The 19403-nt window shown below is 39.6% G+C and overlaps 1 protein-coding gene across 1 annotated transcript in view; it reads right to left on the bottom strand.

Annotated features, from left to right (window-relative positions):
- BMPER (BMP binding endothelial regulator) overlaps nt 1-1778 on the bottom strand; it is a 165269-nt gene extending 163491 nt beyond the window's left edge. The window contains exon 1 of the mRNA XM_075211287.1: nt 1361-1778. Coding sequence (XP_075067388.1) covers nt 1361-1493 — 133 coding nt within the window. The 5' untranslated portion in view covers nt 1494-1778. The remainder of the gene's footprint in view (nt 1-1360) is intronic.
- Nucleotides 1779-19403: the final 17625 nt, after the last annotated feature.

Below are 19403 nucleotides of genomic sequence, written 5' to 3' on the forward strand. Positions count from 1 at the left end.
TTCTTCATTTGACTCTAAGGGTATTTGACTTTAACTCCAGAGGGACCAGCACGTTTAAAGAGGACTTATTTGTAGAAAGCTCATGTTTTACAACATAAGCGATAACTGTTTATGAGAAACATGAAGACACAGTTACAGGCGTCCTAAAATTCTGCAACAGTGAATCAGTTACTACTTTAGTGTCATAACTCTCCTTTACTCTTGGAAATTCACAAAAGCAACTTTTTAAAATGTACTTACTATAATAAACAAGCAACTAAATATAGTTGTTATTACGCATGACAGAAGAAAAGTTAGGCAGACTATACTAGCAATTGTTTATTATAACACGTACAGCAAAGGATGTATAAAGAGATAGCGACAGCTTTAATAACTGTGCCAAGTTGACTGATCTACGGTAACTTTCAATTACTTGGAAAAACACATCCTGTCGAAAGAAAAAAAGACTTGTGTCTAGTTATTACATGTTGGTCTTTGTTCATATATCTTTATACAGGCATATGGTCTGGTTAAGAAAAGACAGGGTATTTAGTACAGAGGTGATCTACTAACATGAGACATTTTGATCTATCACTAATTACACTCCATCAATGGCTCATTTTTCAAAAGAAGAAGTGAGGATGTACCCCATAACAAGCTCTCGCCTACTCCTCCCTTGTCCTATGATCAGCTTAGTATTATCTAGGTTTGGGATCATTTTTTTGAAACTCAATACTGCTCGCCTTTACTAGAGTTCAACTTTATTATTTTTTTATGTACCAGGTGTCACTAAAATATGTCCTTCCAATGGTTTGGTCCTCACCTGCTTGCAAACATGTAATTATATCTAGCACTAATTCCACCTTTTCTATATTAGACCTCAACTCCTTCGAAGGAATAAATATAATCAGATGGGTACACGTTACTGTGGGGATAACAGAACAGCTTTGGTCCTACCTTACTGCAATAGCTAAAGACACCTGTCTTATACACAGCCCACAGACAATCGGAATACAACCCGTTTCAATCACCCAGCAGAACATAGAAGGGCAAACGGATGCTAACCACAAGAGCACCTGGATCTGATCTTACACAACTATTAACTCTTACAGCAATGGCACGGCAAATGCCATGACCGTTTTTAAAATCCAATAACTGCTTAAAGATAAATGATTCGTTGCGCACAAAACGAACATAAACTGCATTATACATAGGAACTGTCATATAACAGTCGTGCTTATTTGTACAAAAAAGTTTCCATAAAAAAAACAAACATGCAACTGTAGATAAATAAAGAAACTGGCACACATCATTTCTCTAATAAGGCGATACTGGGATGCCGACGCATATGTCATCTGTCATCTACCATGCGGATCCTTACCTGTCAGGAATGAGGAGCCCAGCGACATTCGCACAAAAGTAGTGAATATAAAAATCCAGCTGGTGAATGCGATAATCCCAGGGGAGGTGGCACACATTGGCAGAGACAAGCCACTAGGCAGACAGGAATGCATGGTCCAAATAAGTCCAGTCTGCAGCAGGTTAGGAGTCAGCGCACAGTCTACGAGCCACCTATGAATGTGCAGTGTTGCTCAGCTACTGCTGCTGGAGCGTAGTGAGGACAAGGGGTGAACAGAGGAGGGTCCCTCTGCTGGTGCTGCTGTTGGATAGACTGCTGCTACTATTACTCTTTTGGTTGGCTTCCGTTTCCTTTATTTTCTTCCCCACCACCCCTCCTCCTGGGTTTTTTTTTTTAACACTAAATCCTCCCGAGTCTGATACAAATGAGGCTGCTGGTGGTGGTGGTGTATTATGTGTGGAGACAGTCTGTACTGATTTCCCTGATCCTATCATGATCAGCCATCAGAGAGGGGAGGTCACAGCCCTCAGACAAAGAGCTGACTGACACTGGACGGATCCTCAGCTGATCACACAAGTACACTCTTATTGATCGCTTGTGGGTTGTCTGCTATAAACTATATACAGTGACTGCAGATCAATACCAGACCATGAGTACGTTACACGTTCCTATACCATGGATCATCTGACAGATCTTTTCTTTTAACACAACCTAGGGGAGCTGTAACACCTTTATACAGGTGCTCAGCTTTCACTCTGGTGAAAGACTATATGCAGTGGTCATCTGCTGTGCACACTGCAGATTGTAGGTTTGGATGTCCCCAGGATAAATATTAGAAGGAGCAGTGACCAAACAGTATTTCCCTATACTCGTTATACTTTGTATCCTTACTTGCCCCATAAGTCCCCGTGTTGACCTTAGCAACGCTTTATCTGCTTTTTAACTTAGTCTACGTCTTTCCTCCTCCCACACCATTTCTTTTTCTTTACATTTTCTCCATCTACAGCTTTCACAGTGCTCCCACACTTCTTCCCGAAATCACTGTTAATCTGACAGTCCTCCCTGTGAATATATTTCCATGATATATCTGGAGCTGATAACAGCCTGTTCTACCATCTATTCCAATTGCAGCTCAGAGAACTTCACCGGTCTCCAGCTCAGCACCAGACAGCGCTATCATTACTCTGGCAGCTGTTGGGTGGTGATGTCTGCCTCATTACGGCTACTTTATTTCTGTCTTTTTCCATCCTTTAGGCTATTATGTTTTTTGCTGGGGTTTTGTATCAATCCTCAGACTTAAGCGCTGGATGTTAGACCACTTACCTGTATCTCCGGCTCTATGTTTACCCTCGATTTACATTGATTGAGGAGATAATGAAAGTGCAGAAGAGAAAACATGCAATTTTTATTTAAGCCAAGACAGCTACTGATGGTTGATAATGTTCAGCATTCCTCACCAATGAATTACTTCTCAATTACTTCTCAGTTGAAGGCATTTGGGATTTACTGGCAACACTTAAAGGGTTAATCGCTTGACAAATCTGGAAGATATTCTAGCTGTGATTTAGCAATTTGGTTTTGATTATACTGTGATATGTTTATTACAAACATAATGTGCACGTATTTGCATAACGTATCTATTCTCTCTGTATAGCGCTGCGTGCTATGTATTCACTGTATCATCATCATCATCATCACCACCATTTATTTATATAGCGTCACTGATTCCGCAGCGCTGTACAGAGAACTCATTCACATCAGTATAAAACACTGTTACTAATTAATAACAGTTCCGTATAATGTACATGTGGCAATGTGTATACAATGTATACATCTGCAGTATAATGGTGCTGCTCATGCTGCCACATATGTGGTATATGAAGGACATGGATTTGATTGGCGACGTGATTGTGTGTAATCTAAACATAGGGAATCCCACGTCTTGCAGTAACAGCAGAGTAACCAAGCAAGCAGCAGGCAGCGGCGACAAGCAGCTATGACCCGATCAGGGTCAGATAAAGACAGTGATGAGAGACTAATGCAGACGAGACAGTCTGCTAGACTGACCCCATCCCCAGCCCTGCCTTGATCTGATCTGACCCGCCTCCTCCCATTGGCATCAAGTCAGTCAAAAGAACTCATTAGTCCTATAGTTATGCTGAAGAGGTATAAAGAACATCCCACTCATTCATTGACTGCTGTCTCCACCCAGTACATGTCTAGGAGACACGGGGGAGGAGAGAAACATGAGTGTGTCCACCTTCAATTTAACTGCTTCTGTAGAGGCAGAATAAATCACTGCAAACACGACGGGGTATCAGTATCACAACAGATGCATTAGACTCCTAAGGACTGTTACGTCTGAACCGTACTTATAGGAAAGTCTACGCTGCTCCCCCAAAATTCGAGACTTGTTATAATATTAGGTACTGGAAAATGCAATTATATAGCAATAGTTTTATGTAATACAATTTAGAAACCCCAAAAATAAACCAAAACTAAATAAATCAAAACTAAATAAATACACAAGTATTGCATAATGTGAACATTTCACTATCTATTAGTTTTCTATTAACCGTCCACTTCTCAAAGCTTTTGTGCTGTATTCTGTTTCTTGTGCAAATACGGACAGTGCATATTTGAAATTCCTGTTCAGTTATCTGTAATACTTAGTTTTATCATAAATGTATCAGTCTCCTGCTGTCTGTAAACCTGTGCAAGCATGATTTTATATCTATCGATCTATCTATCAATCTATCTATATATATATTTATATACAAGTTTCGTTTATTTGTAGATCATGACACATGGCACCCATAGCTTAATTTAATTGGAAAAGTGTTTACAATTATGATTTAATTAATTCCTAAATGTTTTTTTTTTACCTAGTTACCATAGATGCAGAGATGACACCATTGAAGGGCTCAGGGTCAAGACTAGACTACAAGCTTAGGGGCCTATTTATGAAAGTAAAAAGTGTGTTCAACCTCAAAATTCTTATTTACTATCACTGCATCGCAGCACACATCATAGATATCTGCTCTCTTCGTTTTACTGAGCAGTCCCCATAACAGTGTATGGGCACAGCTCCATTGCCGGTAAAAGGGATTTCTCTCTTGGGTCTCTATTTATTATTATGTGACGATAACAAGGATTTTCTTCTTGCTGCTTATCACAGCGATAGAAAACCAGTTATTATACAGTTTACCAAGAAAATATTGCCATAACCGATACTGATTGGCATCAGTAAGAGAAATCTTACCAGTTCGCCAGCCAGTCTTGGGTGCATATGTACATGTGTGACCCCTCTTTTCAGTTCTCGCATGGGCAGTGGAACTGGAATCTCTGATTTGGGCTCAGTGACAGATCCAGGGGAGGTGATCGGGGCAATCGCCCCCCTAACAGGGGCTTGCTGCTGGTGGCTGCACACTATGTGCAGGTCCGCTCGGCAGAGACAGGCAGGGAGAGTGTGCTGCCCAGCTGCTCTGATTGTGTTTCAGAGTGGCCAGGCAGCACACTCTCCCTGCCTGTCTCTGCCAAACGGACCTGCACATAGTGTGCAGTCGTAGACAGCCTTAGCTGTTAAAAAGAGGGTGGGGACTAAATCCCCCCCCCCCTTAAATCATCCCCGGTAAAATAATTTTTTCGATTCGCCCCTGTTTGGGCTTCCAGTTCTACTTGCTAAAAAATTAAATCTATAAAAATTAAAGATAATGTAAAAAAAAATATTAAGTTGCTGTCATTCTAAATAGTAAAAATATTTTCTTTAAATAAATAAATAAAGCATTTTTTTCCTATGAATATTCTATTGTCGTCATCCTGAGATGGCAATAACAAAAGAAGGATTGTGGCCCTGCATGTGCTAACATGATTCTTATTAAATAGGCTGTCGCATGGGGAAGCTTTCGCCAGAGAAACCCAGAGAATCTCTTCACCGTTGGGGGCTACTGCCGGTAGTCCAGCGGTAGCCATTGATAGATAGGGAGAAGCCATGTCCAGGAACATGGAAAACAATGCCGTCCTGCCCAAGCCTATACCTGCTGTTTTCTGAATAAGAAAATTATTGAGTTTTTTCTTTTTTTTGGAATCCTATTCAAGACAATGGAGCAGCAGTTAAGGAGCATTTCCATAGTTTATCTAGTGCATTAAATCAATTCAAATAAATCCAAAATAAGCCTGTTTAGATGTACACTTAATAATATTACAATTATCTGCCTTCTTAGTCAATTAAGTGGACAGAACCATCCCTAGAAACAAGTATCATTTCCTGTTATAAGTACAGCAACTGTATTAACATTTTATATATGTCCTTAAAGAAACTGCAACATTTTTGTCTAGTTCCATTTATAATGAGATGTAATTATATTTTAATAATAATGGACCTCATTTAGAGTCGGACGCAAAGTCTGCTTTAGGCTCATTCCAACAAAAAAACACTATCACGCATGTGCAGCAAGCACCATATCCGCCTGCATCTTGGACGCAATTAACACTTTCGACAGCTTGCGACTCACTATGAGAGAATGGGAGGAACACGGAATTGTGAAGGCGTGACCATGTAAATACATCCTAGTCGCAGTGAGGCGCAGACTCAACAGACATCAAAAAAGGGCTAAAGCTGTGCGGCAGGAATTAGGTGGCGCAAGCGGTTAGCTAGCTGCAGGAACTGCTCGCAGCTCGATAGGGTATTACGAGTGGGAGGCGACTGGGGTTGCTTGCCACTCGCAATATCCTACCAAGCTGCAGCACACTCCCACTCCTACACTTCTTACACGGACTTTAAGTCTGACTCTAAATTAGGTCCATAGAGTTCAGTGTTTATATGCTTTTTGGGTATATTCTATTATTATTTATTATATTTTAGTCTTTGTCTCCCTATGTTTGTAACACTCTATCTGACTCCACTATGCCTATTAACTTGAGCTATACCCCAATCCTACACATTCACTATCCATTCATTCCCTCTCTACACACACCTCTGTTTCCCTGTTCTTATGCTTGCAGCACTATATTAACACCCATTTAGTTTATAGTACCTGAGTTAATGCACTCCATGGTTTCCTTTGGTTGTAGACCTAACAGTAACCCACAATTAAAAGCCAGACTGGACTCTCTGCTATCCCTACCTATCCCTGTCATGCCCAACTACTATCTAAATATCAACCAACTACCCAAACATATACACATTTTCTCATACTTTTTTATTTTCTGTTTTGTCCACAATCCTAGCAGACAATTATATTTGAATAATTTAGTTCTCCTTCCCAATTAACAGATTTTACACCCCTTAGGAATTTCCTATTGGATACACATAATACCACCGTGATTTTTCACAATCCCATGATCTCAGCTGCAATCACCTTCCACAGACCTCGGCTCCTTACATCACCATCCCAAGCACTCCACGGATACAGACAGATAAGAAACACCCAAGCACATTACCTGCAGAAATAAATTGTGGTGTGTGCTACATTACTTGTATTCCCACCTGGAATCATTGATTGGAGCATGGTGACTGGTAGATGGATGGTAGTAAAAGTTCTTAAGATGCTGACAATGATGCCTTATGAGGCACAGGCTGCACATTTTAGCAGACGGAGTAACATATATTTAATTAGAAGTGGACTGATAAAAGTACATATTACAAATAGTCAGAGTGATCATCAACACCATTTATTTATATAGCTCTACCAATTCCGCACTGCTGTACAGAGAATATTTTTTGCCACTCACATTAGTCCCTGACCCACTGGAGTTTACAGTCTAAATTTCCAACCGGTAGGTTGTTGGAGTGCGGGAGGAAGCCGGAGCAAACCACAAACACAGGGAGAACATACAATCTCCACACAGGGAAAGTCCTGTTCAGGAATCAAACTCATGTATATTATCATTATAATTACTGATACTAATAATAATAATAATAATAGTAATAAATGACCATTTTTCATAGGATTTTTTATAATTATTACTCAGTGCACTGTGTTTTGTCTCATTAATACTACAGGATGAGACTAAGGAGTCCATTTCTTATTGGCAGCTTTTGGGCAGCATGAAGAATCATCTTGTATCGCTGTATACTGCGAGCGCTGGTTAACGCCCCATCCCATCTAAGCCAACTAATGCCTCCTTCACTGGCAGCCTAACACTGCCGGCGAATGGAGCATCTGACCCCAGTGGATACTCTGCATTTGCAGTGAAGGTAGAGCTTATGCATAGTGATATCCACCAGCGATAGGTGAGAAGTGGCTTGTCCATAGGACACCATTAGAAAGGTAAGCTGGCATTAGTTTTTAAGGCTGTTGGTGAAAAGCAAAGAAAAAGCTTTTTACAGCTGTTTAAATTGGATCATATTGAAGGTCCCATAGAAGTTTGAAAAAGTCTCTGATTTCTTCTGCTGTAACCCCTTGATAAATTAAAAGAAGAGCTGCGATTGCCATTCTCCGGAGAAAACAGCTGTGTTCTCCAGATTGTTGGCTCATCGCAGCTTAGTAAATAGATCTGTCAGTGTTTACCAGCTAAGTACATTTGCGTAAGCGGAATGCTCAGTCGAGGCAAAGAACGCATCTGTAAAAGCACCCTATTTCATTACAATAATCTTGCTCCACAAAACAAAAAAAAATTCTGCATTGCTTCGCAAAATGAAATGCAAGTATGTGGCCATTTTGTCATGGAAACCTATGTGCCCCAGTGGAAAACTAGGAGCCTTTATGCAAATGAAGCAGCCATTTTTACCTTTGTAAATAACCTCCCATTTATCTTTTTTACACATGGTAGTAAATAGAATTGCCTTCATTTTCGTAATCTTACCAGACTGGTAGCAGAGAAGTAAAATAGAAAGAGGCACACGCTGATACCGGATAAAGTGGAGTTTCTGGACCTGAATCAATAAGGAGAGCAAGGCAAAAAAAGGAGTACATTTTAACCTGGACAAACCATGTTACAATGCAAGGGGTGCAAATGAGTTTATTATTTTGCAGGTAAGGAAAATGCTGGCTGCTTTTTCATGTAGCACGCAAACACTTGATAGATTTATTATTACACTGAAATTTAAGGTTGATCTAGGACATGCCCTACCCCAACTATTAATCTGCCATCACATTTTAAATTTAACTGCCCCTCCAATGCAACATGGTTTTGCCCAGGTGTAAAATTACTCCTTTTTTATGCTTTGCTCTCCTAAATGACACAGGCCCTCCATCTCTTTTTTTAAAGATCTCCCAGACATGATAACAATGTCAAGCAACTCATCAAAGGTATTTACATTTTCATAGGTTAAATAAATAATATAGCAGATATAAAACTTCCCCTTTAATGCATACTTGCCAATTTCAACAAGTTGCGAAGCAGGAGATTGGGGGGGTGGGGCGTGTGGGGACAGGGGGGGGGGGGGGCAATTTACGTCATTGTGGCCCCGTCCTCTAGACTGACATCACATTTCTAAGCCTGTTACAGCAGGGAGTTTGGCCACTAAATTAAAGAAGTGGAGAGTGACCGGGAGGTTTGCTTACTCTCTGCTCTCCCGGGAGTCCAGGAGGACTCCCAGGAATTTGGGATCTCCTGGACATTCCGGGAGTGTAGGCAACTAAGCTTTAATGCTTGTGTAATATTTATTTTGAATGTCATTTGAAATTGCAAAATAAATACAGTAAATATGTGTAGATTAATAGTTTTTTTCTGCTTACATAAGTAATGCACAAATAGTTTAGCATAAATGTAAGTTGTAAAACAGCTTAGTACATGCATGTTTGCTTCCAAATCCCAGTCAGGATGGTGAAAAAAATACACCACCCCTCCTAAGGTGCACTTATTGCCAGTTTTAAACTAAATATTTTGTAGCAACAGGGGTTATTCTGGTCATAACGTTAAATGTGTAAGTAAGCATTAGTACGAACTTGTACAAATTTGTGTTTTTACAATTCCTTAATAATATTATATATTTGTATTTTTTTCTGAACATACACGGGAAGAGCAATTTTACGACCTAGTGTTCTGATTCTGGGTAAAAGGAAATACAGATATAATCTTAGAGCAGTGTGTTTGAGTATATGTGAAATATTTGAATTTGTAGATAATAATGTTTCTTAAATTATAATTTGCTAAAAATAAATGAATAATTTGCTTTTGGCCTTTACGATGCAGTTTAACACTTGTAATTCCCAATATGAGAAATGATTGGAGGTCTGAATTCTTAGCTCTGTTTTATTAGGAGTTTTATGGAGGGACACACATTAATGACAATGAAACCAGTCAAATCAGTGAGATAATTTATGGCCACTATTCATGATGCAATTGTTCTAGTGAATTGATAGCCTTTCTAGGGTTGCCCTTTAAGAGTTTTGTTTCCTGATAGGTGGAGTCTTGTGAAAAGCTCTTGAGAAGGAGTTATTACATTTAGCTTTGATGCTGGCAGTGAATTCAATCATTGTATATTTAAATAATTACTCTATAGCTATAGTCAGAGTTTTGGGAAGCACAGGCATTTGTCATAGAGTATGCAATTTTTAATAAAACTTCAATTGAATGATAAATCTATTTTCACCACCACAAGACCAAACATATTTAATAATTTATCATGTTCAGTAATCCTTTAAAACTTCTTATTCTTCAATCATTATAATATCTCTTCCACCTCCATACCAATATATTGTACGTATGACTCAAGTTAAGGAATGAGTTTCCAGGTGACCCAATTTACATAGAAGTTATAGAGTCGGACACGGTTACGCTTTCACAATTCCGCGTTCCTCCCATTCTCTCGTAGTGAGCCGCAAGCTGTCGCAAGTGTTAATTGCGTCCAAAATGCAGGCGGATTTGGGGCTTTCTGCACATGCGTGGTAGTGATTTTTGGTTAGATGCGCCAAAAACGGACTTTAGTCCGACTCTAAATGAGGTCCATAGTGTCTAATCTGACAATACACATGGCCATCCTATAGCTAGTGAAACAACAAAAACTTGAGTGCTCCTATGAAGAATACAAAGAGTTGGACGCAAAGTCCATTTCAGGCACATCCTGCACATTTCCACTGACGGGCATGCACAGTAAGCAACAGTTCCCTGTAGTCCTGTCTGCTTTTCAGACGCAGTGTACACTTGCGGCAGCTTGTGTCTCAGTACAAGGGAAAGGGTGGAACACGGAACTATGTAGGCGTGACACTGAACAATTTAGATACTATGGGCGTCTACACGCAAAAACTACCCTAGTCGGATCAAGATGCAGGCGGAACACGCGTCAAAAAAACAGAAAAAGTGTGTCAGGAATTAGGTGGCGCAAGTAGTTAGCTAGCTGTCAGAACTGGTCGCAGCTTGGTAGGGTATTCAGAGTGAGACACAACTTGGGTTGCATGCCACTTGTAATACCCTACCGAGCTGTGGCAGACTTCCACTCCTGCTCTTTCATGTAAGTCTTAGACGCACATTGTGTCTGACTCTAAATGAGCCCCAAAGTCTTTACATAGCTTAAAATATATGTAGCTGTGATAGATGTACAAGATTAATACACATCTATAGGCTAAAATATGCAATGATATTTTAATATTTTTCTTCATCCAGGACTCTAGCATCCTATACTATAAAATCAAAGTCTAATTGTTTAGTGATGAATATAGCTAGAACCTTAATTATTATCATATGTGAGATACAGAGAAAGACAACTTGTTGTGTAACTAAAACCCAGAACATGCTGAGAGTTGTAGTTTATCAAAATCTGGAGAATCTCAGGTCTAAAGAATATGCATTAATACTGTATTATTCATGTAACCATAGAATGTTAGCAGCATGAAACTTTTTTTTTATATTGCATATTAATATTGCTGCCAGGTGCAATATTTCACATAAGTGAGTTATATTCTGCAAAACATGACATTCAAGAATTAAGTGTAAAATTTAACCAACATAGCAACATCTGCACCAAGGACCATATTTGGAATGAATTTCTCCTGTTTCTTTACTCTGTCCAAATTTTTTTGTCTAACTTCTCCCCAATGTTCTAATTCATGTTGAATAGGTCTATTGGGACCTAAATGACACAAAACAAAAAGTAAACATGCCAATGCAGACAAAACAAACGGAGCAGCTGGATTCTGTTTGTAAGCCTAATTTTTTCTCTACTTCTGCAAAGTCATTTGACCTCCCAGGGTCACACAAAATGCTCGGTGTTATTGTGAGTGTAAGTAGGTTTACATTAGTTTTTCAATACGACCCCTTCATTATGGATGTTTGGATACAATCAGGACAACGTGTAACACTGTGAACCTACATAGGGAGCAGTCAGAGGAGGATAGACGATGATTATAAATAATGGAGGCTCTATTCATTTACAGCTTACCCTTCATCACGTTATTTTTCTTTAATGTGAATCTGCCTGGACCAACCAAGAGGTGGCATAGACTTCCACCTAAGATGATAGAGTCTCTTTTCTAAAAATGTACTGAACCCCTGTAGAGCTGACTGTGCCACTTGAAAACACACACGGTGTCCTAGGGTCATTGATTCATATGATCACGAGTTTCCTTTGCTCACACTAGTGCATGCTAAAGACAATCATACAATCATGCTAAAGACAAGCATAGTTTACGTGTGCTATATAGTGAACAGCTAAGGTGCATTGCCCTACTTTCATCATATCATCTACAAGTGGTAGGCACAAGTTCAGTGCATCACATGTGAATGTGCCCCAATAGCTATAACGTGCGGCAGCCAGATTTTATTCTTGTTGGTGCATTGCTGTGTTTTATACTCCTCCATAGTGTAAAAAGTACCAAAATACTAGGCAAATTTTTAAGAAGCTACAAAAACCCATTCGATCTCTTAATTTAACACCACGACTCGTGGACACTGCTGCAGTGGGCATTCGTGGTCGTAGAGAGTGGCACATGATATGAGTGTCACATGAGTGATACATCCAGTAACATCTAATTATTTGACACCCTCTCTGGCCAAGAACACCTTCTGCTTCAGTCAAACCTGCTGATAGAGTTAAATGATGTTATAGGCTGTGGGTAGACCAGTCTCTTTCATTTAAAAGCTTTGTCTATAATCAGATACTTCACTTGTAAACTAGAACAATACATATAAACTCTAAAGGTAAAAATAAATATAATTAAATAATATAAGTAATAGTTTAGTTACAGTATCCTTGAAGACGGAATACTGAAATATAGTGCAAATAATTTGAAGAAATGCCTAAAATCGTCATTGGTTTTCATGGAATTTCTTTAAATGCAGTACTTAGTTCCACTTTCACATGGGTTTGACACTTTTGTTTTACAGCACATGCTATTTCCACAGTGCAATAAGGCAAAAAGCTGGCCGATGTCCGAAGAGACATGATGCACTGTACAAACATAAACCAGTAGGTGGCAGCAGGATTCGACCAACTCTAGCTCAGGCAGAATAATGGTCTGTGATAGTTAACTTTGTCAATTCCTAGTTCATGTTCTAAATGTGTCCTAGATATATTTGTAGTAAATAATTAATAAAGTGAATGAAACAGTCCTACAGTTATCTCCTTGTTTCTAGTTTCAATCCCAAATCCCAGTTGCAGAGTGCATTTATGTGCACACTAGATAGGGCCATGACATAGCAGTTAGTATTACTGCCACTCAGCCTTGCATTCATTTCTGACCAGTTCATTGACTTCTACACTAAATTATGGTGAGTGTGTCTGGGTTAGGGAAATTAGGTACAGCATATGTTGTTGCTACTTAAAATAATACTAAAAATAATAATAAATGTGCAAGGAGCATAGATCACTTGCCTGAAATGGAGACACTAGAAAAGTAGCAAAGCAAGATCAATCACCAACGATGCACAATTTCCAGTGACTTCTCTGTGAATAAGAAACATGATACTAAGAAGTAGACAGGCGCGGGCTGACGGACGTCGGCCCGGGGGGCATACGCCGCACAGGTGGCCGCATCACATGACACGTGATGCGGCCGCATCATCAATGACGCGGCCGCATCATGTGTCACATTGATATCACATTGATATTACTTCCGGGGAGCGAGCGGCCCTAACAGCCATGATTCTGAGCCGCCCGGGGGGGCGATGCCCCCCTGCCCCCCCCCGGCCCAGCCCGCCCCTGGAAGTAGACAATAAAACATAAACAATATGGTTTTGAAATTTCCTAAAATAATATATATATATATATATATATATATATATATATATATATAGCTGGATGCAAATTTAAATCAATGAGTCCCTAGTTTACAGTGAAGTCAGTATCAAGAAGACCTATCAAGTGAATTATTCTGGTGAAGTTGGCCTCATCTGACTTTTTAAGGGTTGTCTTTTGCAACCAATTGGGTAAGGTATGAATATTTTTGTAGACATTTAGGGCCTCACTTAGAGTCAGACGCAATTTACACTGAAATCGTAAGTGTAATTTGCATCCTGTAATTTGCACAGTATTTAGAGTGGCATGGATCTTTATATCTGTACGACTTAGAATACTGTGCAAATTGCACAAACACGCCTCTTTATCTGCCTTATGGGCCGGCATGCAATTGTATCATGTAAAGCAGATAAATAAATTAAAACATTAAAACATTTACTTTGTTTTTTAATACATCAAGGTCTTTGCACAAGCTGAAAGCACCTGCAAAGGATACGTCTCCTAGAGACTTATCTGCAGTTGCTTTCAACTCAGCATAGCATGTAAAGAGAGTGAACACTCCTTTACATTGCTAGGCTCTCCCAATACCTCCCCTGTTCCACCTCTCTAAACACAGAGAGGTGCAACGGGGAGATCTATCTCAGTCTGAGTGCAAACGGAGACTGATCTTTGGCTAAAAGTGCTTTTTGCGCTGAATAGAAGGACTTGCGTTCGCCTCTAAATCAGGCCCTTATTTTTGATGACTTGAGATGCACAGGGAGCTTAAACTCTTTGCAGTGTGTTGCTTTAAAAACAAAGAACAGTGTTACATAGTGGCGAACCATGGCATGCTATAGGTTTATTTTTTAATTATACTAATTAACCAAGGATGGCTAACACAAGGGTTTGTATTAATAAATGAAGGGGGTGCCAGACACTGAGCTACAGTGTCCATTGTTACTGTGTCAAACTCTATTTGCTATTTCGCTTGGAGTCTAAACCCGGTGAATTCAGAGGCAGTCCGTATATCATGTTCACCAACACTTAAAATGGTTGCTCCTGGTAAGTGAAGAAAACATTGAAGAGACAAACAACCATTAAGAATGTATGTCGTTTTTTTACATGTTGGTGCAAAAGTTGCCACAGTGATGTGCCATGTCAGTACTCAGGAATGCTACTGATTCGTCTAACTTCATTTATCAGATACCACAATCTTCATCTGCAAATTTATACACTTCCCTGTAAACTGGTGCGATTGCATATAAGTAGACACGTGCATTGCGGTTCTCTACTTAGAAATGACCTTAATTGCTTTACATATGTCACGGATCAATGTAGAAATACAGCTAAGGAGCCATGGATAGGTGAAAAAACAAACTATGTTTATTGCTGGAGAGTATGAACAGTTAATGACATAATAGCTTGCAGAATTTACCAGATATACAGCAGTTGCAGGTAAATGGGAGGTGAGGAAATATTCCAGGCAGCATGCACAGGGAAATGCACAGATAAGTCCCAGGTTCACATAAAGAACAGATCAGCAGGTTGTATGTTGAAATAGATCTCCAGCAGCATAAATCCAGGAGCACAAACAGGAGGAAGTGACCATAGAGAATAACCTCAGGATGTGACAACAGGATGGGACAACAATAACCAGCAATGACTGCTGGGAGAAACAGGTATATATAATGGAAAAGAAAACACACCCAGGTGCATGGGATAATTGGAGAAAGTGTTAACCCCTAATGCAAACATGAAAGGCAAGATAGCAGCACCTCTGGTGATCAGAGGTACTGCTGCAAATACACACTAATAAAGTCAAAAGGCAGGAGCTGCCAAGCAAAGCAGTATGTACTGCAAGGGGCTTCCAGGCAGATCCTGACAACATACTTACTATTTGCCTGTATTTCATTTGTATTTTTTGTTTGTGTAAAGGGTTTGGGACGTTTTTTGTCACTGGTGTCTTACCATCTGCCCTGCTTTGCAGAAGGAGAATTGGAAAACAATAAGATTAAATGAAAATCCAAAAAGCTATAGAGCGTTAGTGTCATATATTCAGAGTGTGAAACCCCTTATAGGAAACAAGGTAGTATATATAATCTTATCTGTGGCGGCAGTGCTTTGTCCTGTATTGTAATTTCAGCAATGATCTGGTTAAGAAGTAGCTGTTAAATAAATTGCAAATGTTCATGCTGAATATGTCTATATATGGATAAATGCAGGAGGGCTCTGTCACTAGGCACTGACGTGATTAATACTTCTGTCAGAATAACGTGATATGTGGTGCTAGTTTTCTTTTTAAAAATGTACAATGAATTATAGCATTCAGTACAGCTATAGCTATATGATATATGAACTGAGGTGCATAAGTTAAGTTTATTTTTTCACCCATAAGTAACCCTAGAATCTTGGTTTGGCAAACACATCTTATTTTCTCTATTCAGCCATTTATTTTATTTTCCCTGCACATCTGTGAAATGAGAGGCAACAGACTGAGTCACTGAAGTCAACAGAATCGACTTACCTTTTTCTTTTAACGTCTATGAATTGCTATATAAAGTCATGCACTGGAGAAGTGCTAAAAAGCTTAGTCTAATGCTTGTAACAACCGTATATTGTGCAGTGTGTGCTCCCAAAACAACCTTATTACCAATAATAAACCGATGAAACGCCAATTTATTATTATCGAATATGTTGGTAAGTGCAGTCAGCAGAAGATTACAATGGACTGCTATCAATCTATGTCTGTGATTATCTCCTGGCCTGGCTAATGGGTCCCACTGACACTAGAAGAGATCCGGCTGCCAAAGCTTCTCTAGTTTGGCCGGTTACTTGTATCACAAAACTGTGCTCTAATGCTCTGAGTGACGCAGGCTGTACCATTGTGTTGCCATTGCTAGACTCATGCAGTCCTTTGAACCCTTAAGATGCTCATAAAGAGAAAATTAACATTAGTGAATAAATGAAATGAAATGAACACAGTCACAGTTGCCAACATATAATAATAATAAAAATAATAATAATAATAATAATAATAATAATAATAATGTCTAGGGACATATAGCCGTTGAGCAAGTGCAGCTATACTGTCTTGGCGAACCTTGGAGCAGTACAATTCCCATCATGTTATCTTTACTGAACTTAATGACATACCTTTTTGTGTTTTAAATGTCCCACTTCAATAAATATTAACCTATAAAATTCAGATAAATGATGAGAAATACATCTACATATAGAAAAAAAAGAAATGTATTTGGTAGCTTATTAACATTGAAAAATAGGGAAATTTCCAGGGACAAACCTTTGAAACCGGGCACTGTGCCTGTAAATTAGGGACGCTTGGTTACTATGACACAAAGTGCACACACCTTAGAAGGAATCCAGGCACAAATGAACATAAAACATGTTTCACTATTAAAACACAAGACAGTGTATAATACATACAGTGTATAATAAAAACTAAGATTCTAAATAGGTAAAGGCATGATTGTGAGACATTTGTAAATGGATACAAAGAGTAGTGCAGTTATAATTGATTGACAAACACCTTATTGTTATTAAAATATGGTGTGATTGTAAATATGCCCAAGGAAGTTTAAGTAGCTATATTTAATTTTAATATATTAGCTTTATTATTCAATCCACATATGACTTCTTACTACAATACGGCAAACTTTAGAATTAAGATTAGAGATTTAGAGAGTTAAGTGAAAATATTGCAGCATGTTAACATTCCCCATCAACTATAGTTGTCAAGAGGAATATGGGTTGCAGCTGAGTGTCAGTGATCCTGAGTTCCAAGCAGGAAGCTTTGGTACCCAGCAATAGTGAAAGTTGAGTGCCAAAAATATTCCTGTGTTCCGAGAGAGAGAATCTGGAACCATATGATGGCGAGAGGAGTCAGAAATACTGCTGTGAGTTGTGATGGGAGCTCAAGATGTAAAGATCAGCCTGGTGCTGTCAGCCTGGTGCTGTCAGCCTTTGATAGGCATCTAGGCAGAGGTATGCATGCTAAGAATGTCCACTATAAAATACCAGAGTAGGATAGATAGAGTCAATCTGGTAGCACTGCAGCAAGAGCTTGAGAATCAGAACTAGTAAGCGAGTGTCAGCTCTGGGGATTGATTATGTGATACCTCATTTGTGATTAATTTAACCAAGCACTGTGCTGACGAGAAAATATGTAATACAGTTACAATTTATTTCATCATAAGAAATCGTTTGGCACCCATTCATTTGATATTGAGTTTGTACTGGACTACTAAAACTGAGTTTGCATAACATATCAACTTTCTTGCTACCAAACTTTCATGTGCAGGACCACATGTCTGTGTAAATACTGAGCTAAACTTGGGTGGTGAGTAACAGAACCTCCAGAGCACAGCCTGAGTATCCAATAGCCTAAAGCGCAAGGCTTTTGGGGGTGCAAAATTGTGACAGGGAAAGGTATAAACTAAATGCATAACATTAAAACATAATCTTGAAATATTCCACTGGCTGTAGACAATGAGTCACCCTTGAGTGGGCACTTGAGGATAAGCAAGTAGGAGAGACAAGGATGGTGACAGGCGCAGGTGTGACAGTCCCCTCCACATTCACATCTTCATTCATACTTCCGTTTTGTTATACAGAGGGGAGACCTCAAGCGTATTAGCCTAGGGAGACCTGAATCCTTAATCAGGCCCTGCTCCAGACATTGGTGCCTGGTGACCACTGGAAAAAAGGACATCAGGCTACAAGTATTATTAGTGTTCATTTATAAAGTACCACTGTATTATACATCACTGTACTGAGAATATTTGTCATTCACATCAGTTCCTGCTCCATTTGAGCTTACAGTTTAAATTCACACACAAGTACACACAAACTAGGGTCCATTCTTAGTCATCAGCCAATTAACCTATCATGTATGTTTTTGGCGTGTGGGAGGAAACCAGAGCACCCTGTGGGAGCCCACGCAAACATGAAGAGTACATACAGACTCCTAACAGATTGGGCCCTCGTCAGGAAACAAACTTATAACCCCAATGACGGGAGACAGCAATGCTGACCACTGTGTCATCATACTGCCCCTTCCTCAATGTCTCCATTACTTACATCTAACATTTACACAACATGGAGATACAAATGGAATTGTAATGTTGCTGAAAGGAGCTCACAAACTGCACAACATTTGCAGGTAAAGCAGTCAAGGAAATTGTTATCAATTACAGTGGCTGCAAAAAGCATTAACCTCCCTTTTTCCTATTCTTCCATTTTATTTGTTACTTTACGGAATAAAAATACATTTATTTTAAGTTGTTACCACTGATCAATACAAAATCACTGGTAGATAGAGCTGCTGATAGCTGGCACCAGCCCTCCAGCACCCACAAGTGATACACCTCCTGATAGGCAAATCTGCAATGTGTCTATGTCTAATTGTGATGCAGTTAGGTGAACATGCTCTTACTGTACTTAGCCTACATCTTCCCGTCCCTTTTCCTTTAATCCAGGCATAAGATGAAAGTCAGCGATACACAAAAGACTATATACAAGCATATGCAGAGTATGAAAATGTATCTCATGTAATAATTGACATAAATACAACTCTTCTTCTGACTCTTCCCCTTCATTACCCTTCCCCTATCCTTATCCTCCGTTCCTCCTTCCATCCCTCTCTCCCCTGTGTCTCTCTATCAGTCTACCCCACCCCTTAGATTGTACGCTCCTTTGAGCAGGGTCTTCTCTACTCCTGTCTTCTCCACTTTTAACTCTGCTCGCCAGTTTCCCTGCCTTCCTCCTTGAGGATCCTCTTCCCCCGTCCCCTCTCGCTCCCTCCTCTTCCCCCTGGGGGTCTCCCTCTCATCCGTGCCCTCCCTCCTAGGTGCCGTTGTTGGCAGATCTTCCCCTCCCCCCTCCCCCGCCCCTCTAGCTGTGCCTTGAGCTCACTGAGTTACTGTGATTATTGTTTACTGTACTGTGCTG

The sequence above is a fragment of the Mixophyes fleayi genome, chromosome 5 (assembly GCF_038048845.1).
Source record: "Mixophyes fleayi isolate aMixFle1 chromosome 5, aMixFle1.hap1, whole genome shotgun sequence".
Classification (NCBI taxonomy): Eukaryota; Metazoa; Chordata; class Amphibia; order Anura; family Limnodynastidae; genus Mixophyes; species Mixophyes fleayi.